This window comes from Sorghum bicolor, chromosome 1 (assembly GCF_000003195.3).
Source record: "Sorghum bicolor cultivar BTx623 chromosome 1, Sorghum_bicolor_NCBIv3, whole genome shotgun sequence".
Taxonomy (NCBI): domain Eukaryota; kingdom Viridiplantae; phylum Streptophyta; class Magnoliopsida; order Poales; family Poaceae; genus Sorghum; species Sorghum bicolor.
This window is the reverse complement of record NC_012870.2, coordinates 9,414,510-9,441,868: the sequence shown is the minus strand read 5'-3', so window position 1 is coordinate 9,441,868 and position 27,359 is coordinate 9,414,510. Positions and strand designations below refer to the sequence as shown.

The window sequence follows — 27,359 nt, the reverse complement described above, 5'->3', positions numbered from 1 at the left end:
TAGAACAGATTGGGTAGTTTTTATTATGTATATAGTATATTATAAATTTAAATACATAGTAAAAACGAAAAGACAGATTCGTTTGCGGCGGAGAGCATATGTTTACGGGTCTATCTGGATTATCCCCTCGGTTCGCCACACCGTAGGTTGGGCCTGTTGTATTGTCCCCTCAATTTGCCACACCATAGCTGCAGCAAACAAAATATGGCGAACGTTTGTTCGCCTAGCAACAGCGAGCTTAGGGAGCCATCCAAAGTCCAAACACAGAGCTAAACTTTTGTGGTGGCTAGTTGTGGAAGCAATACAAAACGTACCACCACTAATAGCCGATAGCAGCTTCATTGTTTTATTTTCCTACCTTCGTCCAAAAAGACAGACACAGTTCTGATTTGAAGGCGATCTGACTAGTTTGATTATCACTATTTAAGTCACTAGTTAGATATGATATAAAAAAATATATTCCATAACATAGTAGTATTTGTATATTATTGTCTATAAGCATTAATATCTTTTTATACAGATTTGATACAAACTTAAAATAGTTTGACGAGCACTAGTTTGTAATTGTATTCTTTTTTAAAAGGAGATAGCAGTCCATAGTATCGCAAAACTTTCAGTCAGTACAGCTTGAAAATCGTATAAAACCAATGATTCCTTGGCACAGACCAGACTCAAATCTTTCTTGTCCCGACACGCTTCCACAACCCTTAGATGCTTTTGCTTGACCCTTCATATTGCGAAAAGCCACCTCCTGGCCGCCGACGAAGCATTGGGATCACAAATTTCGGTAGATATTTTTCTACAAGATGACACAACCAGAGGTTTGCACTGTTTTTTTCTTTTGTTGTTCCACTTTCTTCTCAAACAAGGACTACATTCAAACAAGGCAATGTTTTTATTTACAGTCTGTTTTTGTTTCACTTTCTTCCCAACAACTGCATATCCCTGAGATTCCTGAGAAAATGCTGCTCTACCCAAACAAGGCTATCTGACTCATCTACCAATCACAAGAGGGGAGGGAAATACACTGACCACATACTTACAGTAGATAACTGGACTGAAATGACAAAATGCTCATCAGCCACCTTTCCATGCTTTTGGTTAGACATGATATACTTGTATTTCCCCCATACATTGTAGACCTTTTCCGAAGTGCAAACCTCAATCAGCTTAAAGTTGTGATCGAGACTAAATGCACAGCATGACAGAACCCACATGTACAAATTTGTAATGTTAAGCTGAGTTAGTGAGGTTTAAACATCATATACAGGCATGCGCTCTTCAATTGGCACACGGCAGATTGGACACTTCTTGCATTTCTCAGCGCAAGACCTAATACAGAAAATACATCAGAATCAATATGTAGTAGCGATTTCAAGCATTGCCTAGCTAACTAGGAAGTGCATATATGAAAAGAACAAAAGAGACTGAAACATACTTGCATAAAGTTCTGTGCCGGCAGGGAAGTAGCACCATGCATATCTCTCCCTCGTAGCAAATCCTACAAAGAACCTTCTCCTAAAAACGAGAAAAACATGACTGTCAACAGAAATGAAGATGAATTTAACAAGTTCCTATCTATGACCCGTATAAAAGGTAATAACTATCAGTAAGCAATGGCAGTAACTCATTCCATAACAAAGTCAACAGTTTAGTTCCCAACATATTATCATTAGAATCAGGATTACACTGCCTAAGGCCCTTATGGTTGACAGCTTGGACCTAAATGATTCCTTTTGTGTAAGGGCATAATAAGTGAATATGCTTCAGATGGAAAATAAGAATGCAGTCACAGCAAGGGGCAATACATTTTGAAGTCTTTCGTATTCCTGTTTGGTACACTTGGTAATTTCAGATTGTTCTCCCAACGCTGCCTGTAGCCTCCAAACCTGAAAGTGGGCAAGTGGGAAGTTAATGTTTGTGATGATGTGAACTGAAACAAATGTCTTGTCTCTTGAGATAATAATTCTGGAACAAAAAATGATTATATAATGTAACCTCTTCTGCGAGGTCCTTTTTAGGCATTTTCCTAACCACCTCTGGTGGATAGCCACAAAATGTATTGTACCTTCAACCAAAGAGTAAATAATCAGCACAGTATGTAAGCATGCAGCAAAACAAGAGTAGCAACGGATTGAGAAAATTAACAGAAGTTAAACGAACAGTAACATACCCAGTAGATTCAGTATAAAACAACCGGGCCTGTTCTTCCTTGCTCCCTTCATCAATAGACCACCAACCAAGAAGCCTGCATAACACATGGACAAAGAAGCTGCATAGTTAAAAGCCTGCATTAGGGCAAAATGCTACTCTATGGTTCAAGCAGGGCAAAAACATATGCAAGAAAAACAGAGACAAAATTTAGCTCATATCAGATATCAGATGGTACCTTGAACCACGATGAAGAAAAGCAAAGCAATCGCGAACTTTTGATGAGGCTGTAAGGTAATTAGGACTAACTGGCCCATTACGCAATAGCAGAACAACCTTCTCCACTAATCTTGCTAGAGAGAAAAGGACACCAGCACCTTGCAGAATAAATAGTGGCGAGAAAAGAGCAAATATTGGGATGTAGCGAGCGCTTGCTGGTGTGCCCTGAAACAAAATAATACATGTGATGAGAGTTTGAAGCTCTTTATTGATCAGTTAACAGACACTTGTCAGCTAGTTGCTAGCAGTTTCAAGGCTTGGGACAGTTTGCCACAGAAAAACTAACTAAAGTTGGCCAAAATTTATGAATTGACTTCAGCTTTTCCAGCTGTTTGAATAAAACTGTATATCACAATGATTGTCGAATTGTTTTTTGACCTATTCAAATAATGTCATGAGATGGTTTTTAAAAGAAGAAACAAAAAGTTTCTTGCAATTCCATCCTTCTACAATTCATCAACCAATGTGCCATAAGACTGGGATGGAACATACCTCCAACCGCATACAAAGCAATACTTGGAAAGCCACAAGAGGTATTTTCATTACATGGCCCCCAATATCAGGGAGACCACAAAGCCTCTCTTGTTCGTGATCTTCTAGTGATGGGAGGACAAGACCACTTTCCCAATCACGGTATCTAATTGCCGCTGATGATGAGCTAGCCTCCCCATGAGTGGGAGACTTATGAATCATGGGATTAAACCATCTTGTACAGACAAGAAATGCAAAGCATTCCGCAATCCTGGATAAGCAAGGTGCCAAATCAGACTAACTGAAATCTCATAACAAGGAATAATGCCACTGCAACAAGTCTCACCCATAATTTATAAACAAATCCCACCATCCCAAAGCACCAACATCGCCTGCCATGTAAAACAATGTGTTATTACAAGAGCATTGCACAATAAAAGTAAAAGGGACCTGAGAGAGAGAGTTCAACATTGTGAAACTTAAACAGTTACTAGTTCAACTGATTTCACAAGCACTAAAAGAAAAGTCCCTTCTGTTTTAAATACTATAATAAATAAAAAACCAGATGTAATAAACAGTCATTCTAGTCAAGAAGAAATAATGTGACAAATTCTAAGGTTCAAATCAAGGAACCCTAGTGAGGAGGTCAGTTCTGTAAGTAACGATTGGAAGGCAACCAAGGAAACTTACCAGACAGCTTGAGAAGGGTGAATGTTGTAGCAGCTATAAGAAACACCATTGAAATTGCAACCCAAAAATGCTGGTTACAAGGTTAAACGTAATAAGATAAATATCTAATATTATATTCTAGTCAGTTAAAAATGATGCATTCTGGAATCTGGATGGTCCCAGCTACTAGTAAATCAAAAGGGTGGAAACATTTAATGCTTCTAATTATGAGGGGTAGAGGTGATGTTTTATATTGATCATTGATTAAGCATTTGTATGAAATGCAAAAAAGAAAACTGTAACTGGCAAAGAAAATATCAAAGAGCAATACAAACATGTCTGGAAAAAAATACAAGCCCTAGGCTCCTGGCAAAAGCTTGTTCTTTCAATTAAATAAAACTCAATATATTATAACAATGAATTTATATATATGTTCATGGTATCAGTTTGCAATAGTTGCATCAGAACTAGCTCAACAGAGCTTACACCTGCCCAAAAGTGCATAAATGATACTATAGCAAAGCCATGGAAGACAATGCATCGGAACTAGCTTAACACAGCTTACACTGGCCAAGTGCTTAGAGCATCCCCAACCATTTTGCAAATAGGCTTTGCATTCATGTAGTTGCAAAAAAAATCTTAAAAATACTTATCCAACAGTTTGGCAATTATGCTTTGCAATTTTGTTAACTTGGCAAATAGAGGGGGATGATTGGCATATATGCCAGGCCGTCCGCACTTGGCATCTAGAACCTGCCGCGAAGTCCGCATCGTTCCAAGACGAGGTCGCGCGAGTGCTCCGATCTCCCGCCGCCAGTTTTGCCGCGAACTAGCAAGCAAGTGATGCCTGATCTGTTTTGTTTGAGTGTGTTCCATTTGGGTTGATGGCTACGTGCATGCTACTGTGCCGTTTGCACAAATTCATTTGTACTGATGGCTTTTGTCGCCAACTGATGCCTTTTGTCAGGGTTCAGGAACAGAGATCAAGTTGCTGATGGTTCGCTTTGCCGGCAACGACTGCAGCTACCAAGGACTCGGCCCGGCCACGCATGGACGGCCCTTTGAGGGCGACCTCAGCGCTCAAAGAAGTGCCGCGAACATCACCTGGCGCGCGAGGAGAAAAAGAGGCCGGCAAAGAAAATTTGTGGTCCACAATTTTCTATTTTGCCAAGTCACTAATGTCAAACCATTGGAGATTGTCTCTTTTCACTTTTGTCATATTTATTTGGGACTTGGCAAACTTCCTCATTTGCCAAACAAACTATGCAAAACGGTTGGGGATGCTCTTAAATGATACTTTAGCAAAGTGATGCAAGACGTCTGAACAGTTAATCTGATATTCTTGTTTTATCCTAATAATAATCTTTCCAATGATGTCAATATATAGCATCATATACTAGTCCTCTGTATTCAGATGTTGATTTGTAGCATATGCAATGCTCCATTCCATACCAAAGAGTCAAATGAATGCCAATATATTGCACGACTTAAATTTTCCTGGTTAATGATACTCATAATCTAAAGTTCATTTTTTTTACTAAAAAATGGGCTGCAATTCAAATCAACGGGGAAATTGTGCCAAAAGCAGTCAGATCCACTAGTATGAGAGACTTACAGGAAGTGTCTCCCAAATAGCTTCATCACTCATGCTTTCTTCATCTCCAGGCATTAAAGCTCTACACATTCTGAACCAAAAATAAACATGCCAAGAAATGCATCCATGTCAATGTCCACAGTGACTATAATACAGTAACCCTCCAAAAGTAACAAATAATAGTTTATTTTTCTTTGGACAATGAGGTTTGCAATTTGGACAGAAAAAGATAAAGAGGATTCAAACAATGATCAATATCCTGAATGTGTAAAAACACAGGTGTGAAGTTATACCACAATATTATGGCACAAACAGAACAGTTTAACATACAGAAGGATCTTGTGAATTGATTATGTTTGTAATGCTGTCAAAAGAACAATGAAAGACAAGCCATCAATGTAGATCATGTGTAATAAGTTTTCCAAGCCTTACACATGTAGTTTTGCAGGCAATGGAAAGCGATAAAGGCTTACTGTTATGGTAGGAAATACCTACCAGAGAAGGCCACGGGTATAGACCCGTGCTGCCGTGTCGTAGTGGCCACGGTCACCAGGAGTCTAGATTAGTTTTGGAAATCTTGGAAGTTCTAGAGCTTATTTCCTATTCCGTATTTTTAGTAAGAGTCGGTTTGTAATTGCCTTTATAAGGCCACCCTATTGTGTCAATAAAGGTTAGCCTGGGATTGTGATTATTATAATCACCCTTGGGCGCCCAGCGCCTGAATCCATCTGCTCGTCACGCTCCAGCATCGATCACGGCACCAGCACGCCGAGATCGACCCCGCTCCCTTGCTACGCACTCTCCTCCCTATCTCCTACGAAGCAAGGCTCGAAGGCATAGCACTTACGCAGTAGAAGCAAGGGATAGCTTAAAGATTTGCTTGGCAATAAAAATACAATTTTATACATTAGACTGGTGAGGATATACATAGAAATACAAGTTATGATATAATCTTTTTAAAGGTAGTTTTTACCCAGCATAGATAATTGAGAGCCTTATAATTGGTTCCAGAAGAAAGCTCAAGCTAAAACACCATGATGAAGGAACAATATAAATAGACAATTCACTTTTTAATACCATGCTACACTGCCTGTAAAGGTATATGAGGGATTTGACCATGTATAACCAAGATAGTTTTAAGGCCAACATACATCTTTCTTTATTAGACATACTGTGGCAAATGAAAAGCCTAGCACAGCAAGCAACTGTTGGAACTATGGATGTTGAAAGACAACACATTTAGCTGCTACTACAGGTCTATTAGATATTTAAAAGACCAAGTAGGTCAACTGTTACAGCGATTACAAGAATAGGCAAAGTAAAGTACTCCCTCCATTCCAAATTTAAGACGTTTTAGCTTTTCTAGATACCTAGCTTTTGCTATGTACTTAGATATACGCCATGTCTAGATACACAAAAAAAACAATATATCTAGAAAAGCCAAAACGTCTTATAATTTAGGATGGAGTACATAATAAGATATATAATAAAATTTGAAATCATACAAAATTGAACTAAAATTTAAAAACTATTATAACAAAACATGTGGCACAAAATGTAAGAAGCCAAACTGTTCAGACAATAGCAACTCCTGGTTATGTGCAATGCATTCTCATCGCTGGGAAAAAAAAGACCTTACAGTGACACAATCTAACAATCCACAGGAAAGAAAAGGTAATAGCTCAAATTGGTTACCTAAAATTGTCAATAAGGATAATTGCTTCAAAGGCCAACAAAGGAAGGAACACGATCTTCAGATCAACAGACGGATGATTTCTAACTGGGCAAACACAAAGGAAAAGAAGTGTCAAGATTACAAAGCAGAGAAACTTAACATGCATCTCAGATTAAACAATTCTAGGAATCTCAATATGGTGGCCACTGGACAGGTTGTGTTTACCCAATGGATTCTGACCCTACCTCTTATGCTTTCAAGATATATGCAAAGAAGCAGCTCGAACGCAATTAGTAAAGGTGCTGCAACAATCGAATGACAGGGTGCCCACTGCAAGCAAAAAGGAACAAATCAGGCTAATTGGATGCAAAATGAGCAATGGTAACGCATACAGTGAGAAGGTCAGGTTTCATAGAGGAGCCAGTATGTGAATCTCACATGACGGCCATGAGGCAATGAAGGGGCAGGCATTGAAAACCTTCCGCGTGCAACAATTCCATGAAAGAGCCATAGTGGAATGAATATTATCCTACATGACCAAAGAAGCATCATTAGCAAATCATATCGGCTTCACCATTGTCGATTATCTATAGTAGCTTTCATAGAGTAATCTACGATTCGGAATTAGCTAATTCTAGCTAGAAGATTTTATCGTTTCTTTTGGCATATCGGAACAATGCCTAAAGGAACAAATTTGTCATGAATGAAATCTATTGCCTATTATCCTAGTGAGTGAGGAAATCCTGGCTGGCGTCAGCTCAATTATAACTGGGGTCACTGACAAGCATCAATTGCATACTATCAACAGCTCTCAACATTCATCTGAATCACACGCCAGCTGAGCAGATTAATCCAGCACCAGCTACCAGCAGCCAACCCTGAATCGCACCCACGCAACACGCAGAAAAGCGAGCACAGGAATCGGCCAATTCCACCAAACTACATCTGCATCGCAGGGGAGACGCTCTCCCCCCAAATCAGAACGCAACCCAACAAACAACTAGAAGCCCCTTCCAGCTCGCTGAAACAAAACCAATTAGATCGAATCTAAGCGGAGGGGGAGGGACGAGAGCCGCCTGGTGGGAGGGGACGGGGACGCGGAGGCGGAGGCGAGGAGGCTAGGGTTTAGAGCGCGTACCACCAGGAGTACGTGGTGCGTCCGTCGACCATGAGCGCGAGGAGGAGAGTGAAGCAGAAGAGCGCGGCGTGCGCCGCCGCCGCCTGCGCCGTCTTCCCCACCCCCGCCCACGTGTGGGCCCGCCGCCGCTGCATCTCTCCTGGCTCCTGCTCCCCTAGGCTAGGCCCCCGACGGGGAAGCCAACAGATCCCTCCTTCTCCGCCGCTTCCTTGGACTCGAGCTCGACGCCCGGCGATGGGTCGGAGGGGACTCGGCGGAATGGGGGGATAAAAGTAAGGAACAAAAGGGGACAAGGGTTTCTCTCTCTCTAGTCTAGTGATGGAGTCATGGGCATGGAGAGAAGGACGATTCCATTCTGCTCTCTCTCTCTCCTGCGCTTTTCCGTTAATGGGGTACTAGTATAATCTAGCAGTAATCTACTAGTACTGCCGAGCCGCTGTTCATGGAGATTGGAGAGGCTGTCGGAGGGGATGGATTGGATTGGATTGGGTAGGGTCGGGTCAGAGGAGGGAGAGGGACCGAGGGAGGAGGAACGGCGCGCAGGCGCCCCTGGCTGGTGTTTGGAGAAGCCGACGAGCTGGATTTTTTTTTTCTCCTCCGTTCCAAGGGTTTTTTTTTTTTCTCTTTACTGCGAGGCTCCGCCCGCGGCCGGCCCCGTTTTGGCGTCGCTTGCACGGCACAGGCTCCCGCCGCATTCGTCCGCCCGCCCCGTGCCCCACCGTCATCCGCCGTGCACGCCCACTGATTCGCCGAGACGGGTCGTTCGCGGGAATATGCAAATAATAAGAGTTGTCATTAGGCTTTGGCATCTTTAATTTTTTGATAAATTTTTTAAAAAAAACTCTCTTCAATAATTTGACATTTGACTTTGGTATCTCCTACAACTATAAAAAAGACTAAAGAGTAGACAATTTTTGGTGCAACTATTGGCTTCGTCCATCCGTCTGCCTCTCTCCTTGCGATCTCGGCTTTGTCGCGAGTTCGAGAGGAAGGCGCCGCCATGTGGGTCCGATTCACTGTCTCGTTGTGCCCACTCCCTGGCTCCGTGTGAACGCCCCCGCGATGCCGCCGCCTCCTCCTCGTGTGACGCCCTAGCGAGACCGCGACACCGCAGCCTCCTCCTCGCAATGCCACCGCCTCAACCTTGGGCAACTCCCTCGCGACATCGCGGCATCCTCCGTGCGACCTCGGCTCCGTCCACCTCAATCTCGATCCGTCACCACCAGGCCAACGCCATCGAACGTTGCCGCCTCCACCATCGCCCGCCGCTGCCCTGACGCGACGCAGCAGGATCGCCAGGTGTGCCAATCCCTTCTCATCCCTTCGTTTGCTTTTCGTTGGCAGGACCGCAGGATCGCCAGGTTTGTGTTGACGCGCCGCACCAGCCGCTTGCCCTGACGCTCCGCCGTCGAAGCCCACTGTTGTTCGCCGTGCTAGGAGCCGCTCCGACAAGCCGCCGTTTGAACTTGGCCAAGTCACCAGCAACACGCAATGTGGTTGCGGTGGGCACAGGAGGTCGGGGGAACCACCCCAGCAAGCTGTTGCCCAAGACTAAACTGCCTCGCCACCGCCGCTCCCGATCTGGGCGACTGATTTTCTCTGGTGATGGCAGCAGCACGGGAGAGCAGGGAGCTACGATGGAAACACCATGAGCCAGCAAAATCTCATCGCAAGGAAGTGGGTAATGTAACGCGGGCAACATGTTCGACAAAATGTCCACGAAGAGGCTCATGCTGTGTCTCCATGCTACCAAACCTCGAAAGTGTGTGATTGCTCTGTCATCATCTGCACCAGCTTCTACTCCGTATGTCATAAAACTGTATTTTCTTTTCCTGCTTCGTTTGTTTGCATGTGCTAAGGCCATCCTATTATGTTCACCTAACCATGTGCAACAATATAATTTTAATCATTCTCAGTAGCATGTGTAACTTAGATTCAATGTCTGGAGTGTATTTCAAGAGTTCAGCACTTGGTCAAATTTGATTTGATTGTCATTTTCATTATTTAATTTTGCAACTGAAACAAATAGATGTACTGCTCTAGCGAAAAAGCAACCATGTGAAATCCATGTTCTGATCTTGAGAAACAAGTCAACAACAATCATGTGAGATATATGTTCTGATTGAATTTCAAAAGGAAGTAGTTATCTGACTGAATTTATTTCATGACAAATTTGGGAATCGTATCAGTAAAGTAGGCATGAGCTAGCTGATTTTAAAAAATTGACCAATTGTAATGAGTTGTTGAGCCAGCAGTAGATTAGGGTAAGTTGTTGATTCACTATTTTTTCTAGCTGATGGATAAGTAAGAAGAGATGAAAATGCAACACCTTTTCTGGAAAGTGAGAAGGGAATGAGTCTCTATCACACATGCTTCAGCACACGGTCCTCCATAAAGCTGAACGGGTGATGAGAGGATGATATGCTGCTGATGAACTGGTGACCTATACTACTACAACCACATCAAATATTTTTGTGGTGTTTCAGATGTTTTCTTTCTTACTGGTGTAAGGGTCAAATAATGCCTCTTTTAATTTTGATGTATTGTTCCGATCATCAGAACAATGGTTAAATTTGTATTCTGTTGGTACAGCAGGGCTAGCATGCCTGGAGCCTTCAAAAATCACTACACAATTCAAAGTATGTTTGTGGCTAGAATAACAGTGTCAAATATATCACATGATTCAGTATAAAATGTTTCCCATATATAATCTATGTTTTTGCAGACGCATATATTATCTTTTGGTTGGTTCAATTGTGTTTCTAGATCACACTGTAGTGTTCCAATATGCTCCAACCTTGATTTATTTTTTCTTGGATTTCATGTATTACTTAATGAAACAATAAACTACCCTAGGTTAATTTGCTTGTGTGTGTGGGCCTAGGTTAATTTGCTTGTGAAGTATGGCATAAAAGTTGACAAGGATGATGCCCACCATGTATTCACTGAAATACCCTCAAGGTAATATATGGTACAAGTTTTAATTTCTCGTTGATTTTTTTGTGAAGTTGATATGAATTTCACTATTTCCTTTCATTTGGGTCTGAATTAGAGTGGCAGCTTTGAAAATGCTCTAAACATTTTCTTCATGAGTAATTAATCTTGTATTATTATCATTTAAATGAAAATGTAGTTCTGTTGTCTACGGAGCCAGCGGATAAGCTTTGTTCTACTATCCTTGATGAACATCCATGCTGCAGCACTCCTACCGTTGACATGTCTCCATAGTGGTCGTGGCCCGTGGCAACGCGGTAAGAAAGGATGTTGGTCAGGAGTGGCCCACCACTGAGCCGATGGTAGCCCATACTTGTCTATGCTTATTTTTGTGAGTGACAGATAATCTATTTTCTTGATATACTAACATGGATCTTCTTTTCTTCGTATGGTTGGCAAAGCACTATGTCTGGATCGTATGTCATTATCCATGTGTTAGACATGGTAGTTTGTTGTACAAACTGCTTGGGTGTTTGTGTTTTGTGTTGATTTCAAATACACATGGATATTGTTTTTATGTTTCTTCTCTGATTTTATGTCCAAATTGTGAGTTCATTGTCATGTTGTCTGGGAAAGCCAGTTGGGTTGCATTGTATTAGCTTATGCTTGGTAGAATTGCCACATACTAGCTACTATTATTCCATGGTTTAAAACTTGATGTTAGACCTTCAAACTGAACAAGAGAAAAGGAAGCACATTGTTTGCTTTGTATGATGCCTTCAGATTTGGGGTAATTTGAGCGCATCTAATTTCTAGCTAGATTTCTGTATGATGCCTTCAGAAATGCACCTTATAACATGCTTTGTATGATGCCTTCGGAAATGCTAAGCTCCGGTTTTATTAGTTTGATACTCAGTTTGACCCCTTCGTCAGTTTGATACTCAGTTTGCATCGACTTATGCTCTGTATGATAAAATTTTTGGATAGAAAAAATAGGATTGACCCTTTTATCAGTTTAGTTAACTTTTATCATACCTCCTTAGGTTCAGTGTTTCCACCAAGTAAATTCTGTATCTGCAGTTATCTATTTTAACTATATACTCCGTTTACTGCATATTTGTAGTCATGCCATGGAACATAATATGAAACTGTCTACTCTATTGGAGTTAACTACCAGTTGCACAAGCAACTCAGAGCACCATCTATGGAAATATCAAGAAGCTTGAAGTCAGGTTGTACACCACGGGAGAAGATCAAGCATGCAATGAAAATATTGAGTTTTGGAAGTGTGTGTTTTTTTACCAATAGTGGGAACAGTACATCATACTGGAGGGAGTAGGCGAGTAGCAATACTTTCTGTTGGCCAGGGTGAAAATGGAGTTGTTATATTGCCTCAGATTCTTTCTAGATTCTCATTAGGTTTTGGTCTCAGAAACTTTTAGAGAATCTTTTGTAATTGGATTGCCTTATATTAATTCTTGTCATCACTCTCCGTTTATATTTTTGCCTTATTAAGGGGGGTGTTTAGTTCAAAAAAATGCAAAATGCCAACTATTTTGGAATAGTGGAATGCAAAATGCCAAAATTTTCAAGGTCATATTTAGTTCCATCCAAAATACAGAATTTATTGTCCTCATAAGAGCCTCAAGAGGGCTCTTTTTGGGTTTTTTGGCTTCTTGAGGCCAAAATTCAAAATGGAGAATAACCACCTTTTTGCCAAAAATTTTGCATGATGTTAGTTCCATTTTACAAAATGATGAACTAAAACTCAAAATTTTTTAGAAAAAAAGGGAACTAAACACCCCTTAATTTGAACTAAACCTTGGTACACTGTAGTATTGTACAACCAAACATATAACCTTGGACAAGTAGCTTTTGCGGCTGAGACTTAGAACTGCCCAGTTACTGTATAACTCCAAAGTTATCTTTGGTAATCTTATTTTTGCTGGTAGTTTCCTTGTACAATCATGGACTTACATTAAAGTGCTTTTCATTGAACAGATAAATACCGTGAAGACTGGCAGTACACACCGAGCTGAAAGTAAAGATTCAAACTATCAAGCTTGAAGATTGATGCACGTTATGAAACATTTTTCTGTCTTCTATTACTAAGTTGTGTAGTATATTTTAAACCAGTTGGTATCAATGTGTCTATATTATCAAATTTCATCAAATTATTTTTGTATTATGTCAAATGTTGCAATAGAGTTTGTGAGTCTGCGACGCCAGACTCTCCAAGATTGTGTTAATTTTATGAATTTTACTTTTTGGATTAAATATTATTTTAACGTTGGTATTTAATTTTATAGAATTATTATCTTATCGTGCGACTCGTGTGTTTTTAGTATAAAATATTAATTATCCCGTAGCAACGCACGGACATGCTACCTAGTCTTTAGAAAGTTGACAAAATTATATGGATTGCGCGCATATATGCGCGGTGTTCTCGTGCGCGCACCGAGTCTCGGTCGGCCTCGCCGGCTTCTTCCCGCGCTCGCAAAGAGATTCTCGTGCTCCTTTTCTCGACGGCAATCCCTTTCTTCTCGTCGCGAAGACGATCATCACGTCCGGCTGCTACTAGAGTTTAGGTATTGGCCTTGTCGATCAGATTGAAATCTGGATTCGCGAGAGACTGAATTCGGTTGGTAGTTTGTATTCATATCAGGCTCCATGCGTCCGTGCAGTGCAGCCGTGAAGGCGGGCGACGCTTGGCGTGGGTGTGGCATCGAGCATCAATCTGGGGACCACGACGGCAAACGCTAAAGCATTGGTTTTTCTCTTTATGTTTAGCGGAGCACTTTGTTTATTTAGCGGAGCTCTTCGTTTATTTAGCGAGTTTTGAAGTTTTAGAGATGAAATTTTTTTTATTCCCTATATTATTAGAATTGAGAAACTAATTTTACTGAACGGTTGAAGTACATTACGTTATGCAAATAACTAGTACTAATAAGTACTTCATTCGTAAACACGTACTTCGCTGGTCGCTCTCGTGCCGGCTGGAATAGGCAGAGCCGCACAAGAGATGGCTAGCTGATCGACGGTTGGTGGCCTGGTGGGTTCGGTTTCGGCCACATCCTGATCCTGGGACGACGGCAACCGGCCTTTCTTGACACCAATCATTCGTGCGACATCATCGCAGGGCGATTAGCAGTAGTAGTGTATTTGTTTATCAAAAAAAAGTCTAAAAGTACTGTTTATTAATTTATTATAAAAATAATATTATTGAATAGCTGACAGATTTAGCAGAATAGAACCTATATACATTCATGTCCTGTCTAGTCTACTCTACTGCTCTGATAAGGAGGCGTTGATACTAGCCTGAGCACGGAAAAAAAAACGTTGTATGTCTCCCTTTCAATTTCCATTTGTGGATGGATTGGGGAATGAGGTGCAAGATCCGGGAGAGTATGGTTTCGAAGAATTTCAGGAAGTTTGACATGTCATCTTTGAAAATTATGTTCTGTGTCACCAAATAGTTAGTGGTACGATCTAGGGTATGTTGGTTCTTGGCTGTGTCATCGCCTCGTCACGGATTTGATATTGCCTATTTGGTTTTACAACAAAAAACTACCCTTGTTTGATTAAGGTCAGAGGTTGACTAATCCAGATAGTTGTTTGGTTGCAGCAACATGTAGCAAACATTTCTTTCCAGCAAGCTAGATCTCACACTATAACACGCTAATGATATCTAATAAACAACTTGTTTGGCTTCATAATCTAATTGTCATCCAAACATGCTAGAATATGAGGTGGACTGATATAATCATGGATTACAAACATTCTATCCTCGGACCTGCTTTTTGGTGATTGTGAGTATTTTTCACTTGAAATAAAAATAGTTCATAATTCATATTGTAATAATCACATATATAATCTAGATTGTAATAATCCAGCTATGATTCAAACAAGCCCAAAGTAATCTAGACAGGTATGGCAATTTTTGTGCACAAACAGTGACAACTTAGACCATAAACTAATAAAGAGGACCTTAGTATATATCATGGGCCTTGTTTAGATCCAAAAAGTTTTTGGATTTTGACCCCGTAGCACTTTCGTTTTTATTTGACAAACATTGTCTAATTATGGAGTAACTAGACTTAAAAGATTCGTCTCGCGATTTATAGACAAACTGTATAATTAATTTTTATTTTTATCTACATTTAATGCTCCATGAATGTGCCGTAATAATTGATGTGACGGAGAATATTGAATTTTTTTTTGTTTTTGAGGTGAACTAAACAAGCATATCCTCAAGCCAATTTTGTGGTGGCTTGACGCATAAGGCTGTAAAAAAAACTCAAGGTGCTTGAAGTATTCTCCTCGACCCATCTTAGGCTTGCTTTAAGATCAGCTCGTATTCTAAAACAAGCCAAGCTCAAGCTTGAACCAAACCTCATAAGTTTTCTGAAGTTGTGATATTATAAGCTCAAAAAGCTCAAGTAAATACGTGTGTTACTGCCAATTTTAATTATGTGACGTGTATACACATGTATTCTAGTTCTATAGTACAATTGTATTGCCCATAGATGGACAATAACTAAAGGCCAATTACTAGAACTTGAGAGCTTGTTCAAGTTCGTCCCATTAGTTCAGATAGGATAGTGTTTGGTGGAGAACAAGTTGAGATTTAATGATTATTATAATCTTGTTTTCCAAGGATGGGATGTTTATATCTATATTTTTAAGTATTGTTATTTCATTACATGACTAGGGGCCACGCATCACATATCAGGTGGCATGGCTGCATCAATTTTCTTTTTCCAAACTCATCCAACATCCAAGAAAATCTCTCTCTGTGAGCCACTTCATTACTCTTCTCATCTTTCATTCTAATAACCTAGAGAATAAAATGGATTGTGGGCTCATTTTGCTGAAATTTAACTTATTTTGATATTAAAAATATCTTTTATTGATTTATTATGAGAAAAATATATTGCACAATGGCTAATAAGTTCAAGCGACTAAGGGTGTGTTTGGATTCCTGCATATGGGTGAGCCAGGCCAGCGCGATGCAGCCAGCCGATGTTTGGTTTCGTGGACCACCCCCCCCAGCCAGTCCCTGCCCGTGCAAACAGCCCCCCTCGACCAGGCTTGGAAGAAACGTGGGAGGCGAGCATTTCCATCGGGCCAGGCTCTCGCGGTGCAGCTCCAGGGCGCGCGTGGGGCGAAAACTTGGCCGGCGGGAGCTCGCGCCATCTCGCTAGGGTTACCGCCCCTTTTCCCGCCATTCACCGCCTATATATCACCTCCCCCGCCGCCTTCCTTCTCGGTTGGTCTCCATTCGCTCAGCTCGAAGCCTCCGTCAGGTGTTCATCTCCTCTTTTCTCCACTTTTCTTTGTCTCGTTGTTCATCAATTGAAGCCGGCCTAATCTTCTTCCTCCATCGTTGTTTTGCAGCCTTCCTTGTTCTAGATCTGAGCGCGTGCACAGGTATGTGTCTCCATGATTTCGTCTCCATTTTTGTTGTTATTGTAACCCTAGTAACCAATTTCATCTCACTTGTTGCAGGCTTTCCAGATCTGTCGTCCTTTCTCTGTCCGTCTGCTTTTGATTGTGGTGCTACCGCCAGATCTGTGTGGTATAAGCATTTCTCCTTCAACCCCCCCCCCTTATTCTTCTTATACTTCGATATTTTTGCATGGATGATGTCGGTGCTGTGTATATCTAGATCTGTGAATGAAATATACTTCTGAGCTCATGTCCAAGTCAGTGATGATGGTCTTTAGATCTGAGCATTTGTCCAATGCCAATGATGATTTTCCCGTGCTTATTCATATTATCTTTGAAACAATGTGAGCACTGTCCATTGCTAAAGATTTTTTTCCATGCCTTACTTGTTGGTTTGTATTTTTCTGAGCACTTGTTCAATGCCTTATCGTGCATTGCTTTGTTGTTTGGTTGTGTTCATTGTACCTGTGTTGCTTTGGTAGATGGCTTTGGAGGACCAGCGACGATTGTTGATTGCTCGAGCTGCTGCTCTTATCACTGCTATGTACGCCCTCTTGTTCGCTAGGCTTAGAATGTATCATGAATCTAGGCGTCAGATAACTTATGGTCCTTTGAGAATCATGGACGAGGAAAGACAAAAAAACTTGGATTTAATTTACAACTATAATGATGTAGAATGTGTGAGCATGCTCCGTATGAGAAGAGCTCCTTTTTTTAGGCTATGCCAACTGCTTAGAGAAAGAAACTTGCTCACAGATAGCTTGCATAGTTGTGTAGAAGAGCAAGTAGCAATGTTTCTTCATATTGTTGGCCATAATCAACGCTTTAGAGTTGTTCATGTCAACTGGAGAAGGTCCATTGAGACAGTGCATAGATATTTTAAAGAGGTCTTGTATGCCATTGGCGAACTGAGGCAGGACTTGATTAAAGCTCCATCTAATGAGACACCACTTAAAATAAGCAACAGCCCAAGATGGTACCCATACTTTAAGGTAATGAACAAGCCATCGAGTTTGTAGGATGTTGCCCCATATTTGGATACATATTTAGTAACATCTAAATGTTGGGTTTGGATGTAGGATTGTATTGGGGCAATAGATGGGACTCATATCCATGCTAGGGTCCCAGCAAGGATACAAGCAGCATTTAGGGGTAGGAAGAACCACCCCACCCAAAATGTTTTTGCTGCTGTTGGCTTTGATTTGAAATTTACCTACGTGTTGGCCGGCTGGGAGGGTTCAGCACATGATGCTACCATCCTTACTGATGCACTAGAGAGGCACGATGGGTTAACGGTCCAACCAGGTAATCAACTACATTAGCTAACTACTTAAAATCTGTCAATGCGGAAGACTCAACCTAATACATGTGCGTACTTGTTATAGGGAAATTTTACATGAGGCTTTAGACATGTGCAAAGATGATTGTCTCTTATTCTGAGTGGGGTGTCCTGCTAACTAATTAGGATATGGCTGAGGACATGAATGTCTCGGATGAGCTTGTGTTCCCTGGCCTTGTTGTCGATGTTGATGCTTTGCCTGGTCAGAATGGTGTTGGTGCTGGTGTTGCTGGTCAGAATGGTGTTGCTGGTGGTGTTGGGGCTGGTGTTGGCGCTGGGGCTGGTGTTGGCGCTGGGGCTGGTGCTCAAAGGAGTGCCATGAGGTGGACAGATGTGAGCTCTGGCTTTATCCTTCGCCGTATGTGCCAGTTGATTGCAACTGGGTGAGGACAGACAAAGGGTTCAAGGAGGTCCATCTAAATCAGGTTGCAAGGGCACTTCAAGAATTTAGTGGGAATGAGGTGACTGGTACACAGATCTACAACCACTTGAGGAAGTGGAGGCAGAAATGGATTAAGATCTCCAAACTCACGGAGCTTAGTGGTGCTTTGTGGAATGAGGAATGTTCCATGATCGTGCTTGAAGAAGAGCACTACAATGGGCACATCAAGGTATTGTCTATGTGGTCTTAATCTTGTTAATGCATAGAACAAGTAGGTGTACCCAAGTAGATGACAAATTTTTTATGTAATACCAGGCACACCCAAAAGATGCTGAATATCTTAACAAGCCCATTCAGCACTTTAAGGAGATGCAAATCATCTTTGGCAATGGCTAGGCAACTGGCAAATATGCTATGGGGTCTAATGAGGCTCTAGACACTCCCTCTGATTTTGCTGAAAGCTCACTGAAGACTGAGGTCACTAATGATACTAGAGGTGGGAAGATAGAGGGAACTGAGCCAACTAAGTCTGAACCAGGTGCTGGAGGTAAGAGGAAGAGGTCAGTGTTGTCTGAGGAGGATGTTGTCCTCTTCACTGGGATGACTCAGGCAGTTAACAATGTTGCTGACGCCATTCGTGAAACTAAGGTTGAGGATTCCCATCCTGATTTGTATGATGCTGTCATGTTTATGCCTGGGTTCAGTGATGAGGCACTGTTGTGTGCATATGGATAACTTCTCAACAACAAGGCCCAAGGATCTGCTTTTGTGAAGATGAATCACTCTCACCGTTTGCTCTAGTTGAGAACCTTCTTGGCCAAGCACTTCTATGTGTGACCTGCTTGCTCTCTAGTTGATCCATCTTTTGTGTGCAGTCCTGGCCTCTCCTTGTGGTATTTTGTGTGGTAGGCTTGGTGCAGTGACTGCCCCTTCCTCGCGGATGCATCTGGTGTTCTCTGGTGGCTCCTTTTGTGCATAACTTCCTCCTTCTGGTGGCCTTGGTTGTGCAATGGTTCTATGTGCAGTTGACTTTGATCCTGCCTTTCTTTTGTGCAGTTAACCTGCAACTCTCTACTATGGCTAATTGTTACCTGTAGTTCGTGACTTAGATATGCCACTATACACTTGCATTCTTTTAGGGGTCAACCAAACTGATGTTAGAATTTGTATTTGTTGCCTTGGCAGCTGGTCGTGTGTCCCTGCCTGTGATCTGAACTTGTTATCCTGAGCTGCTATGAGCACTGCCTGAGACTATTATTCTGAGCACATGTTTGTTGCCTGTGATGTGTTTGTCTCTTAATCTGAGCACATGTTTGTTGCCTCTGATGATTTTGATTTCATATTTGAGCACATGTCCATTTACCAGTGATGTTACTTTTCTGTCTTTTATTGTTTGTTTGCCAATGATGAGTATTACTAAGTTATATTATGTCATGCCTGTCATCAAAGAATGTGATAGTGAGTTGGCCTACACAAGGTTCTTACTGACTTTGTTGTGTGGCCAGCTCACTACACATTCTTCCATGCCATGTATGAGTTTCATTACATACTCTGAGGTTTTGTTTTGGCCTATGATGACAAAAAATGTTTGAGATGGCTATACTGTTTTTTTGTGTCATTCATCACATCTGAAGGAACCATAAACTTTACTTCGCAACAATTGGGTTCATGACTCAAGGTGATGGCAAGAAGTTTATGGGCCTCCAGATGCCATGGATGCCATGATTGTCTTAAGTAAAATTTATGCAAAACATTAAGATCTGAGGCCCCTATTACAATTTATGTGATGTTAATTATCTGTGATGATTTTGATTTCATAAAACTAAGCACATGCCTCCTAGCCAATGATGAATTTTTCTGCAATGTTTTCAATCTGTTCCTCAAAACTTTAACATTCCTATGATGAACTTATTTGTTGTTTCATTTATCATTTAATATCAAGTTATGGCATGGTATGTTGTGCACCGTGGGCGCAAACCTGGTGTCTACGCGAGCTGGGACATTGCACATGTTCAAGTCAATGGTTTCAATGGAGCTTGCTACAAAAAATTCAAGAGTAAAGAGGAAGGTGATCAAGCCTTCTATGGCCAGGCAGAGAAAGAGCCACAAGCTAAGACTGACATGCATGACAAGCCTGCTATTAGACAAATCTCATTCAAAATCACTCATGTAATTATTTTAGTTCAGTCTGTGGTAATCGTTTTTCTAAGTTGGAAATTGATGTCCAGTTAGAGTTAGCATTGCTTGTAATGTAAAACCCTTGAACTGAACTTGTTGGTGGTAATGTTACCACTTCTTGCAAGAGGTAACTGGAACTTATTCTATGCAGTCAACCAAACACACTCCATGCATCTCTTTTTTGAATCCCAATGCATATGCAACCAACCAAACAATATCTTCTACTAGCCTGGCTGGGCGCATGCAAGTAACCAAACAAGCAACATTTGCATGCTGCCGGCCTGGCCATGCTGAGCCTGGCTGGCTGGTGGCTGGACGAGCCAGGCTAGGTACCTGCAGGCATCCAAACACGCCCTAAGTGTTTGTGCATGGACGCATTCATGCATGCTGCATTGTCCATATCTGGTTTGCTGACAACTTGCAGTTTTTTAGTTCCCCTTATTTTTTCCCCCAAAGAATGATATGACCTTGTTTGTTGGAGAGAAAAAAATTTTAGGTGTCAAATCAGATGTTTCATAGAATATCGGAAGGGGTATTCGGATATTAATAAAAAAAACTAATTACATAACTCGGCTGGAAACTGCGAGACGAATTTATTAAGCCTAATTAATCTATCATTAGCATATGTAGGTTATTGTAGCACTTAAGACTAATCATGGACTAATTAGATTTAAAATATTCGTTTCGTGATTTGGACTAATTAGACTTAAAAGATTCATTTCATGATTTCCAACTAAATTGTGTAGTTAGTTTATTTTTTTTCTATATTTAATACTATATGCATACGTCTAAATATTCGATATGACGGATGAAAACCTTTTGGGTTGGGAACTAAACAAGGCCGAAATGCAGATATTTTATGAATGAGAAGCATCTATCCAATCCTATCAGAAAGTGACATCAAGCTTATAGCAGGCTTATCTGCTAAAGCTTCGCGTAGGTTGCTTAACTACATGATACACTTGGTTAGTGATATGTTTAGCAGCACGGCATCAGCTATCCGGATTTGATAAACCATTCGTTTTAAACATATTTTATTTAAAAAAGTAAATTACTCTGACGGTATGGTTCTAGGCCTTGTTTAGTTGGGGAATTTTTTTTTTTGATTTTAGCTGTTGTAGCACTTTTGTTTGTATTTAGTAATTATTGTTCAACCGTGGATTAACTAGGCTCAAAAAGTTTGTCTCGTAAATTACAGGAAAATAGTATAATTAGTTATTCTTTATCTATATTCAATGTTATATACATGTACCGTAAGATTCGATATGACAGAAAATCTTGAAAAATGAAACTAAACTAGGCCCTAGTCTCTAAACCATTACATTATTATTATTGTACCAATGCTTGCACCAGTATGGTGTCTGCCCATTTTTTTAGCGACAGATTTGGCTATAGTGCCCGTCCGTATCATTGGAGGGCCCCGTCAACATCGTTTTATATAACTGGGATAAAAAGAAAATTTGTCGTCTCATGATTCCTTTTCAGTTTTGAACATAACTATAAGAGTCTACCTGGGCCTAGCCCATCAGAAGCGTGATGCCTTTGTCAAGGGCAGGCCTCCACCCAAACCTCTCGGCCTAGAGGATGGTATTTGTCGACGTTCTCTGAGAACTCGACCCAACCCAACCCGCCAAATCTAATGGGCTGAACATACTAGGCCGATATTAGGCCCATCTATGTCTAGACACCCCCATTCCTCGTTTACTTCTCCACTAGAACTATTCTAGTAGAATCTATGCCCTCATTTGCTAATTGCCATCATCACTTGTGTAGGTCTGTTGAAGCATCGCACACGCTGAGCCGTAGTCTCTTTTTGTGTTGGCAATGCTGCAGCAATGGCTAGAGATCGAGTTCTCCATCGCTCTTGGACGAGGAGGACTGCCGGAAGCCCGGAAAGAACAACAGGGGAGAATGGGGCTGCTGTGCTAGCGCATCCAGAGATATTTATTTTTCAAAGGCCGCATCATCGAGCCAGTGATAGCGTGTGCAGACGTGCAGTTGTGCGCGGCGACAGGCCAAATAACAGTGCCATTGCCTATTAGCACGAGAATATCGTGGCTTCAAGACAAACGGTCGCCGTCCTGATCGCAACACAGCGTCTGGCAGCTCGACAAGTCGGGAGCTCCGCGCACATCAAACGCGAGGATCACATGCGCCGTACTCGGTACCTCCCCGACGACGACGACGACGATTGCTCTGTTCCGCGGCCACGGCCACGGCGACTCGCCGGCGCCGGTCTAATCTGAAAACCCCGCACCCGCAGACCTGTCGACACGGGGCGTTTTCGCTAGGAAACAATCCCGAGAGGCCGAGACACTGCAAAACTCCAGTATCTCACGCCCCCCACCGGCCCACCACCACAGAAACCCACTCGCGCCCCCCGCTCCACGCCTCCCTCCACAGAAAATGAAACCTCCTGTTGTCTTCTGCCCGCTCGTCGCCACAGACAAGCTCTTCGCCATCACCACAAACGCCACCAACGGGTTCCGACATTTCGACGACCCAGGCCTTGTTCCTGCGAGTTTCATTTCATCCTATCACCTTTTCACTCCTCCAGTCCAGAGAACACCATTGATACCAGTGGCCGCTACACCTGCTCACTCCATTGTAGTAGCAGCAGCAGGAGGAGGAGGAGGAGCGCAGGACTCGAGCGGTCTTGGCATGGCTTCTTCCCTCGCGCCCGCGTCGTGGGTGCTGCTGCTGCAGACGGGCGGTGCTGGGGCGGCAGCGGCGGGGCCTTCCTCCTGCCGCTTGATGCTCGCCGTCGCGGAGCCCCGCTGCCGCTGGGCAGCGTCGCCGCGCCGGGCAAGGGTGCTCGTGGCGCCCCGGTGCGCGGCGCTCGACTGGCCCGGCGGCAGCGGCGAGGAGGAGGCCAAGATCGAGGACGAGAGGAAGAAGAAGCCGGCGCGCGGCCGACCGGTGTGGAGGCGGATCCTGTTCGCCTCCAAGAAGACACGAAGCATCATCATCCTCAACGCCCTCACGGTCATCTATGGTGTGCCAGCATTTTCTTGTTCCTACTCTCACTCCCTCTCTCTCCCCCAGCCCCTGCAGTTCGTTCTACATGCTCAGCTGCTCGATCTCAAACTCTACTCTGCATGATTCTGTCATTGTTAATTATTGGTATTAAAAAATAGCAGTGCATCGCCTCTGTAAAATTGAGCCTTTTGTAATTCACCTTTTATCCTATTTTCTGCCAGCAAGTGATATTCCGGTTCTGAAAGAGGTCGAAGCCCTGACAGAGCCTGCGGTCTTCAACATGGTGCGGTTCGTTGTTGCAGCCATCCCCTTCGTGCCATTCGCGGTCCGTGCCTTTGGGGACCGCCGTGTACGCTATGCAGGACTGGAGCTGGGAGTCTGGGTTAGCTTAGGTTACCTTTCTCAAGCAATTGGATTGCTCTCATCTGATGCTGGCCGAGCATCCTTCATCACGGCCATCACGGTAGATCCTGTTTCGCGCCCAGTTCGTTCTGAATTTTGGTGGTTTTGCTGAAATGGCTTGAACTGGCAAATGCTAAATATCTATTGCTGTATAGGTCATAGTTGTGCCTCTAATTGATGGCCTTCTTGGTGCCTCGATCCCCAAACTCACTTGGTTCGGAGCCATCATGTCACTATTTGGAATCGGCCTGCTGGAATGTGGCGGCTCTCCTCCCTGCGTAAGTAACAACTTCTTTTTTTTTTTTTTGGGTACTGATTGTTACTAGTAGTATTTTGGCTGTTGTGATAATAGCTCTCAGGATCTTACAGAGTGGTAAAACATCTCAGGCACATTTTTCTTGCTTTCCTGACTTCTGTTCAAAAGGTTCTTTATGCAACAATAATCACACTTTCGTTGAGTCTTCAATCTTCCAATTAATTTCAAGTATTTAAAAGTTATGTTAGATCCTCAAATTTGATAGATTTCATTATTTCAAGTATTTGGATATATTTTATGAATTTCTTGCTTTGTGCCTTAAAAATATATGATATTGATTTTTTTTGGACTGCTTTTGTTCTGTTCAAAGGTTGGTGATATTTTGAACTTCTTCAGCGCCGTGTTTTTTGGGATCCATATGCTTAGAACAGAGCAAATATCAAGGAGTACGGACAAGAAGAAGTTTCTAGCTCTTCTTAGCTTCGAGGTTGTGTGAAGATATTCTCATATCCTTCGTACTGCTATATATCTTATCCATTGTGATGTCAAGTTGTGAACAAAAAATCTTCTGATAACCAGGTCCTTGTGGTCGCTTTCTCTTCTGTTCTCTGGTGTATGTTCAAAGACGGCTATGTTGATACTAGTGAATCCAGCTTTGACTCTTGGACTTTCGGTATGCTTTGGGATACAGCAGCTTCATTTCCTTGGATACCAGCATTGTACACTGGAGTTCTTTCTACGGTGTTATGCATGTGGGCAGAGGTCAGTCTACTTCTTTGAGTGTTCTAGTAGTTTTAAGGCTCCTCTCGTTTAAGGCTTGCTTGTTTTAAGCATGTGTACTGCTTGCATGTCCTCCTGCAGCTGGTAGCGATGGGCGATGTTTCAGCAACTGAAACTGCAATTGTTTACGGCTTGGAGCCAGTTTGGGGAGCTGCTTTTGCTTGGTTCCTCCTTGGTGAAAGATGGGATAACACCACATGTATTGGAGCTGCCCTTGTATTATGTAAGCTCATGTTCCTTTTCTTAGTTCTTTGCCTCTGCACTCGCACAGCCTTGAATTCAGGTGTTTCTTCGAGCTAACAGGATACACTTACTTTTCATCAGGTGGCAGTTTGACTGTTCAGCTATTTGGGTCAGCTCCTAAGAAGTACAAGAAAGTTAAAAAACGCAGCAGCAATGCTTTAGAAACGCCAGTGAAACAACAAGACTACTTATCGTTATCTCCTATACCAGTTGATTCGGGGAAGTTCATAGGAAGGCAATTAGAAAGGTAACTTTGACGAGTTTATTTGTTGACTGTCTTACACTTCTGCATTTGCCTGGTCTCTAGTCTTCCTGTCTTCATTTATGTAGAGACAGTCTTTGGTTAAATTATTTATTTTCTGCAATATAGGAGGAACAAAACATTATAGCCCAACTTCAAGGCAAGAAAGGAAATCCTGCGATGATAGGCTCACACACCAAATTATTGTCCTGAGGCATCACTTCTTGGCTCGTCAATATGGGGATGGTGCTGGATTGCTCCGCATGAAGATTTTTTTTTTAGTTTTTTGTTTTTTTTCCCGCAATATCTTGGAGCTCGTTTTTGGATTTCTATTTTGTCTCAATGACCGTGCTAGAATACCTCATGCATATTAGGAAATGAGGCATTGCTAGTGGCAACTCGAGGAGGTCCATGGTCCACCTAGACAATTGCGTTAACTGAGACATTATTATGTTTTGGGCACTGTTAACTGTATAGATTTCATGTAAATGATTCTAGAGTACTGAACTGAGCATACCTTTGTATAATACTGAAATAACAAATACCATGCATGGTATTATTTGACTCACAGTCATAGATCGAAGCATTTTTTGGTCGAAGAGCATAAGCTTGTTTTCTGCTCCTATATTATGTAGGGATTTATATAAGCCGTAGTCTGATTTGACGGCCTATCGTTCGCTTGTCTTATAAGCCGTACTTTTTTCTGCCAGCTAGCAGCGTTTTTCTTTCATAATAAATCAGCGTTTCTCTTCTAATAAATCAGTGATTGTCAGAGAAGCCGATGCTCTTTTGAGATTGAGAGTGAGAGAGAGAGGGTTTAAAGATGTCTGATAACTGATTTTGCGATTGTGGAGACAAAATCAGACTCCAATATTTCCTTCCGCTTTCCATCCAGGATGTTCCGGTCCGTGGGGGCCCTTTTTCGTCGAGGTTAACCTCGAGGCGATGATGCCTATCTTGATATGAGGCCGGGCCACATTTTCCTGCTTGCTTACAGAGTGGGCTGAGGCGTATCACCCCAACTGGGCCGAGTCATACAAGAACAATACTCGTATCTTCCTTGACTGGACTGGACGGCTTCGATCTTTGTGGGCTTCGATCTTTGTCGGATCGAACGTTTTACAACTTCTCTCAAAAAATCTCAACTTCAACAAGTCGCTCGCAACCATGTGCACATGCGATTAGGCGTAACGTACTAGTAGCGTTGCTTCTTTTATCACACAAGTGGGCAGGCTACAAATTTAGGTTCGAATCTCGGCAACAGACCTCCTAGATATCTGGCTGCAACTTGTGTAGGGTAGCTCTTGCTTAGCATAGTAGGAGCGCCTAGTTTACTGGTACTTGGAACATGCTGTTTGTAATTGTAAAGCAAAAAACACGGCGCACATGAACGCCGAGTGTGGTGGTCCTCTCTGCTCGCCTGTTCTCTCGGAAAGGCGAGTTGGGTTTGGCCGTTTGGGGCCGGGCGGGGCAAGTTGGGCCTTGTTTAGTTCACCCTGAAAACCAAAAAGTTTTCAAGATTTCCCGTCATATCGAATCTTGTGGCACATGCATGAAATATTAAATATAGACGGAAACAAAACTAATTACACAGTTTAGCTGTAAATCACGAGACGAATCTTTTGATCCTAGTTAGTTCATAATTAGATAATATTTGTCACAAACAAATGAAAGTGCTACAGTACCGAAAACTTTTCACTTTTCGTAACTAAATAAGGCCTTGCTCGAAAGTGCCAGAAATATCCAGGACTCCAACTTCAAGGCGCCCATGTGACGACTTCCCTCGTACTCTGTGGCCGTGGGTCTCTATCTTTCTTTTACCTTATTCTTAGAGAAAATATTGTTAGCTGATTTGTTTAGTTTTTTTAAAAAAATTAGATTTTTCTCCACATTGAATCTTACGATATAAATAGAGTACTAAATATAAATTTAAAAAATAACTATTTACATAATTTGTCTGTAATTTGCGAGAAAAATATTTTAAATCTAGTTAATCCATGATTAGATAATAATTATCAAATACAAACGAAATAAGATCTTATTATAAGAAAAAACACCGTTGAATGACTTGCAGATTCGATCGATATGCTTGCAAGCTACTCCAGTAATCCCTCTATCATGGCACAACTCTGACGATAATCCAGCTCGTGCCTCTGCGCAGACGACGCAAAAGTATTTGAGCAAAAACAAAAACAAACAA

General features: G+C 42.0%; 2 protein-coding genes, 1 long non-coding RNA gene and 1 pseudogene across 14 annotated transcripts; 3 read left to right on the top strand and 1 right to left on the bottom strand.

Annotated features, from left to right (window-relative positions):
- LOC8063404 lies at positions 832–8,580 on the bottom strand. Its single transcript, XM_002463975.2, has 14 exons — positions 7,978–8,580; positions 7,278–7,368; positions 7,085–7,169; positions 6,860–6,944; positions 5,186–5,255; positions 3,592–3,661; positions 3,248–3,293; positions 2,923–3,172; positions 2,390–2,595; positions 2,174–2,248; positions 1,999–2,068; positions 1,809–1,889; positions 1,439–1,518; positions 832–1,332 (listed from the first exon to the last, which is right to left on the bottom strand). The coding sequence occupies exons 1-14, from the start codon at positions 8,109–8,111 to the stop codon at positions 1,254–1,256; spliced, it is 1,422 nt and encodes a 473-aa protein (XP_002464020.1). The 5' UTR covers positions 8,112–8,580; the 3' UTR covers positions 832–1,253.
- Positions 8,927–13,193, top strand: LOC110431794. Of its 12 annotated transcripts, XR_002449262.1 has the most exons (4): positions 8,928–10,483; positions 10,570–10,616; positions 10,862–10,938; positions 11,111–12,409. It is a non-coding gene; the product is annotated as an uncharacterized LOC110431794 (long non-coding RNA). The 12 variants fall into 12 exon arrangements; XR_002449255.1 differs by having other exon boundaries at positions 8,927–10,483; positions 10,570–10,938; XR_002449260.1 differs by adding an exon at positions 12,913–13,193 and having other exon boundaries at positions 8,928–10,938; positions 11,111–11,273.
- On the top strand, positions 17,828–18,815 carry LOC110436118 (annotated as a pseudogene).
- Positions 22,598–25,735, top strand: LOC8063402. The gene is made up of 8 exons (XM_002466550.2): positions 22,598–23,253; positions 23,459–23,700; positions 23,795–23,917; positions 24,266–24,382; positions 24,475–24,657; positions 24,757–24,898; positions 25,000–25,165; positions 25,289–25,735. The coding sequence occupies exons 1-8, from the start codon at positions 22,665–22,667 to the stop codon at positions 25,305–25,307; spliced, it is 1,581 nt and encodes a 526-aa protein (XP_002466595.2). The 5' UTR covers positions 22,598–22,664; the 3' UTR covers positions 25,308–25,735.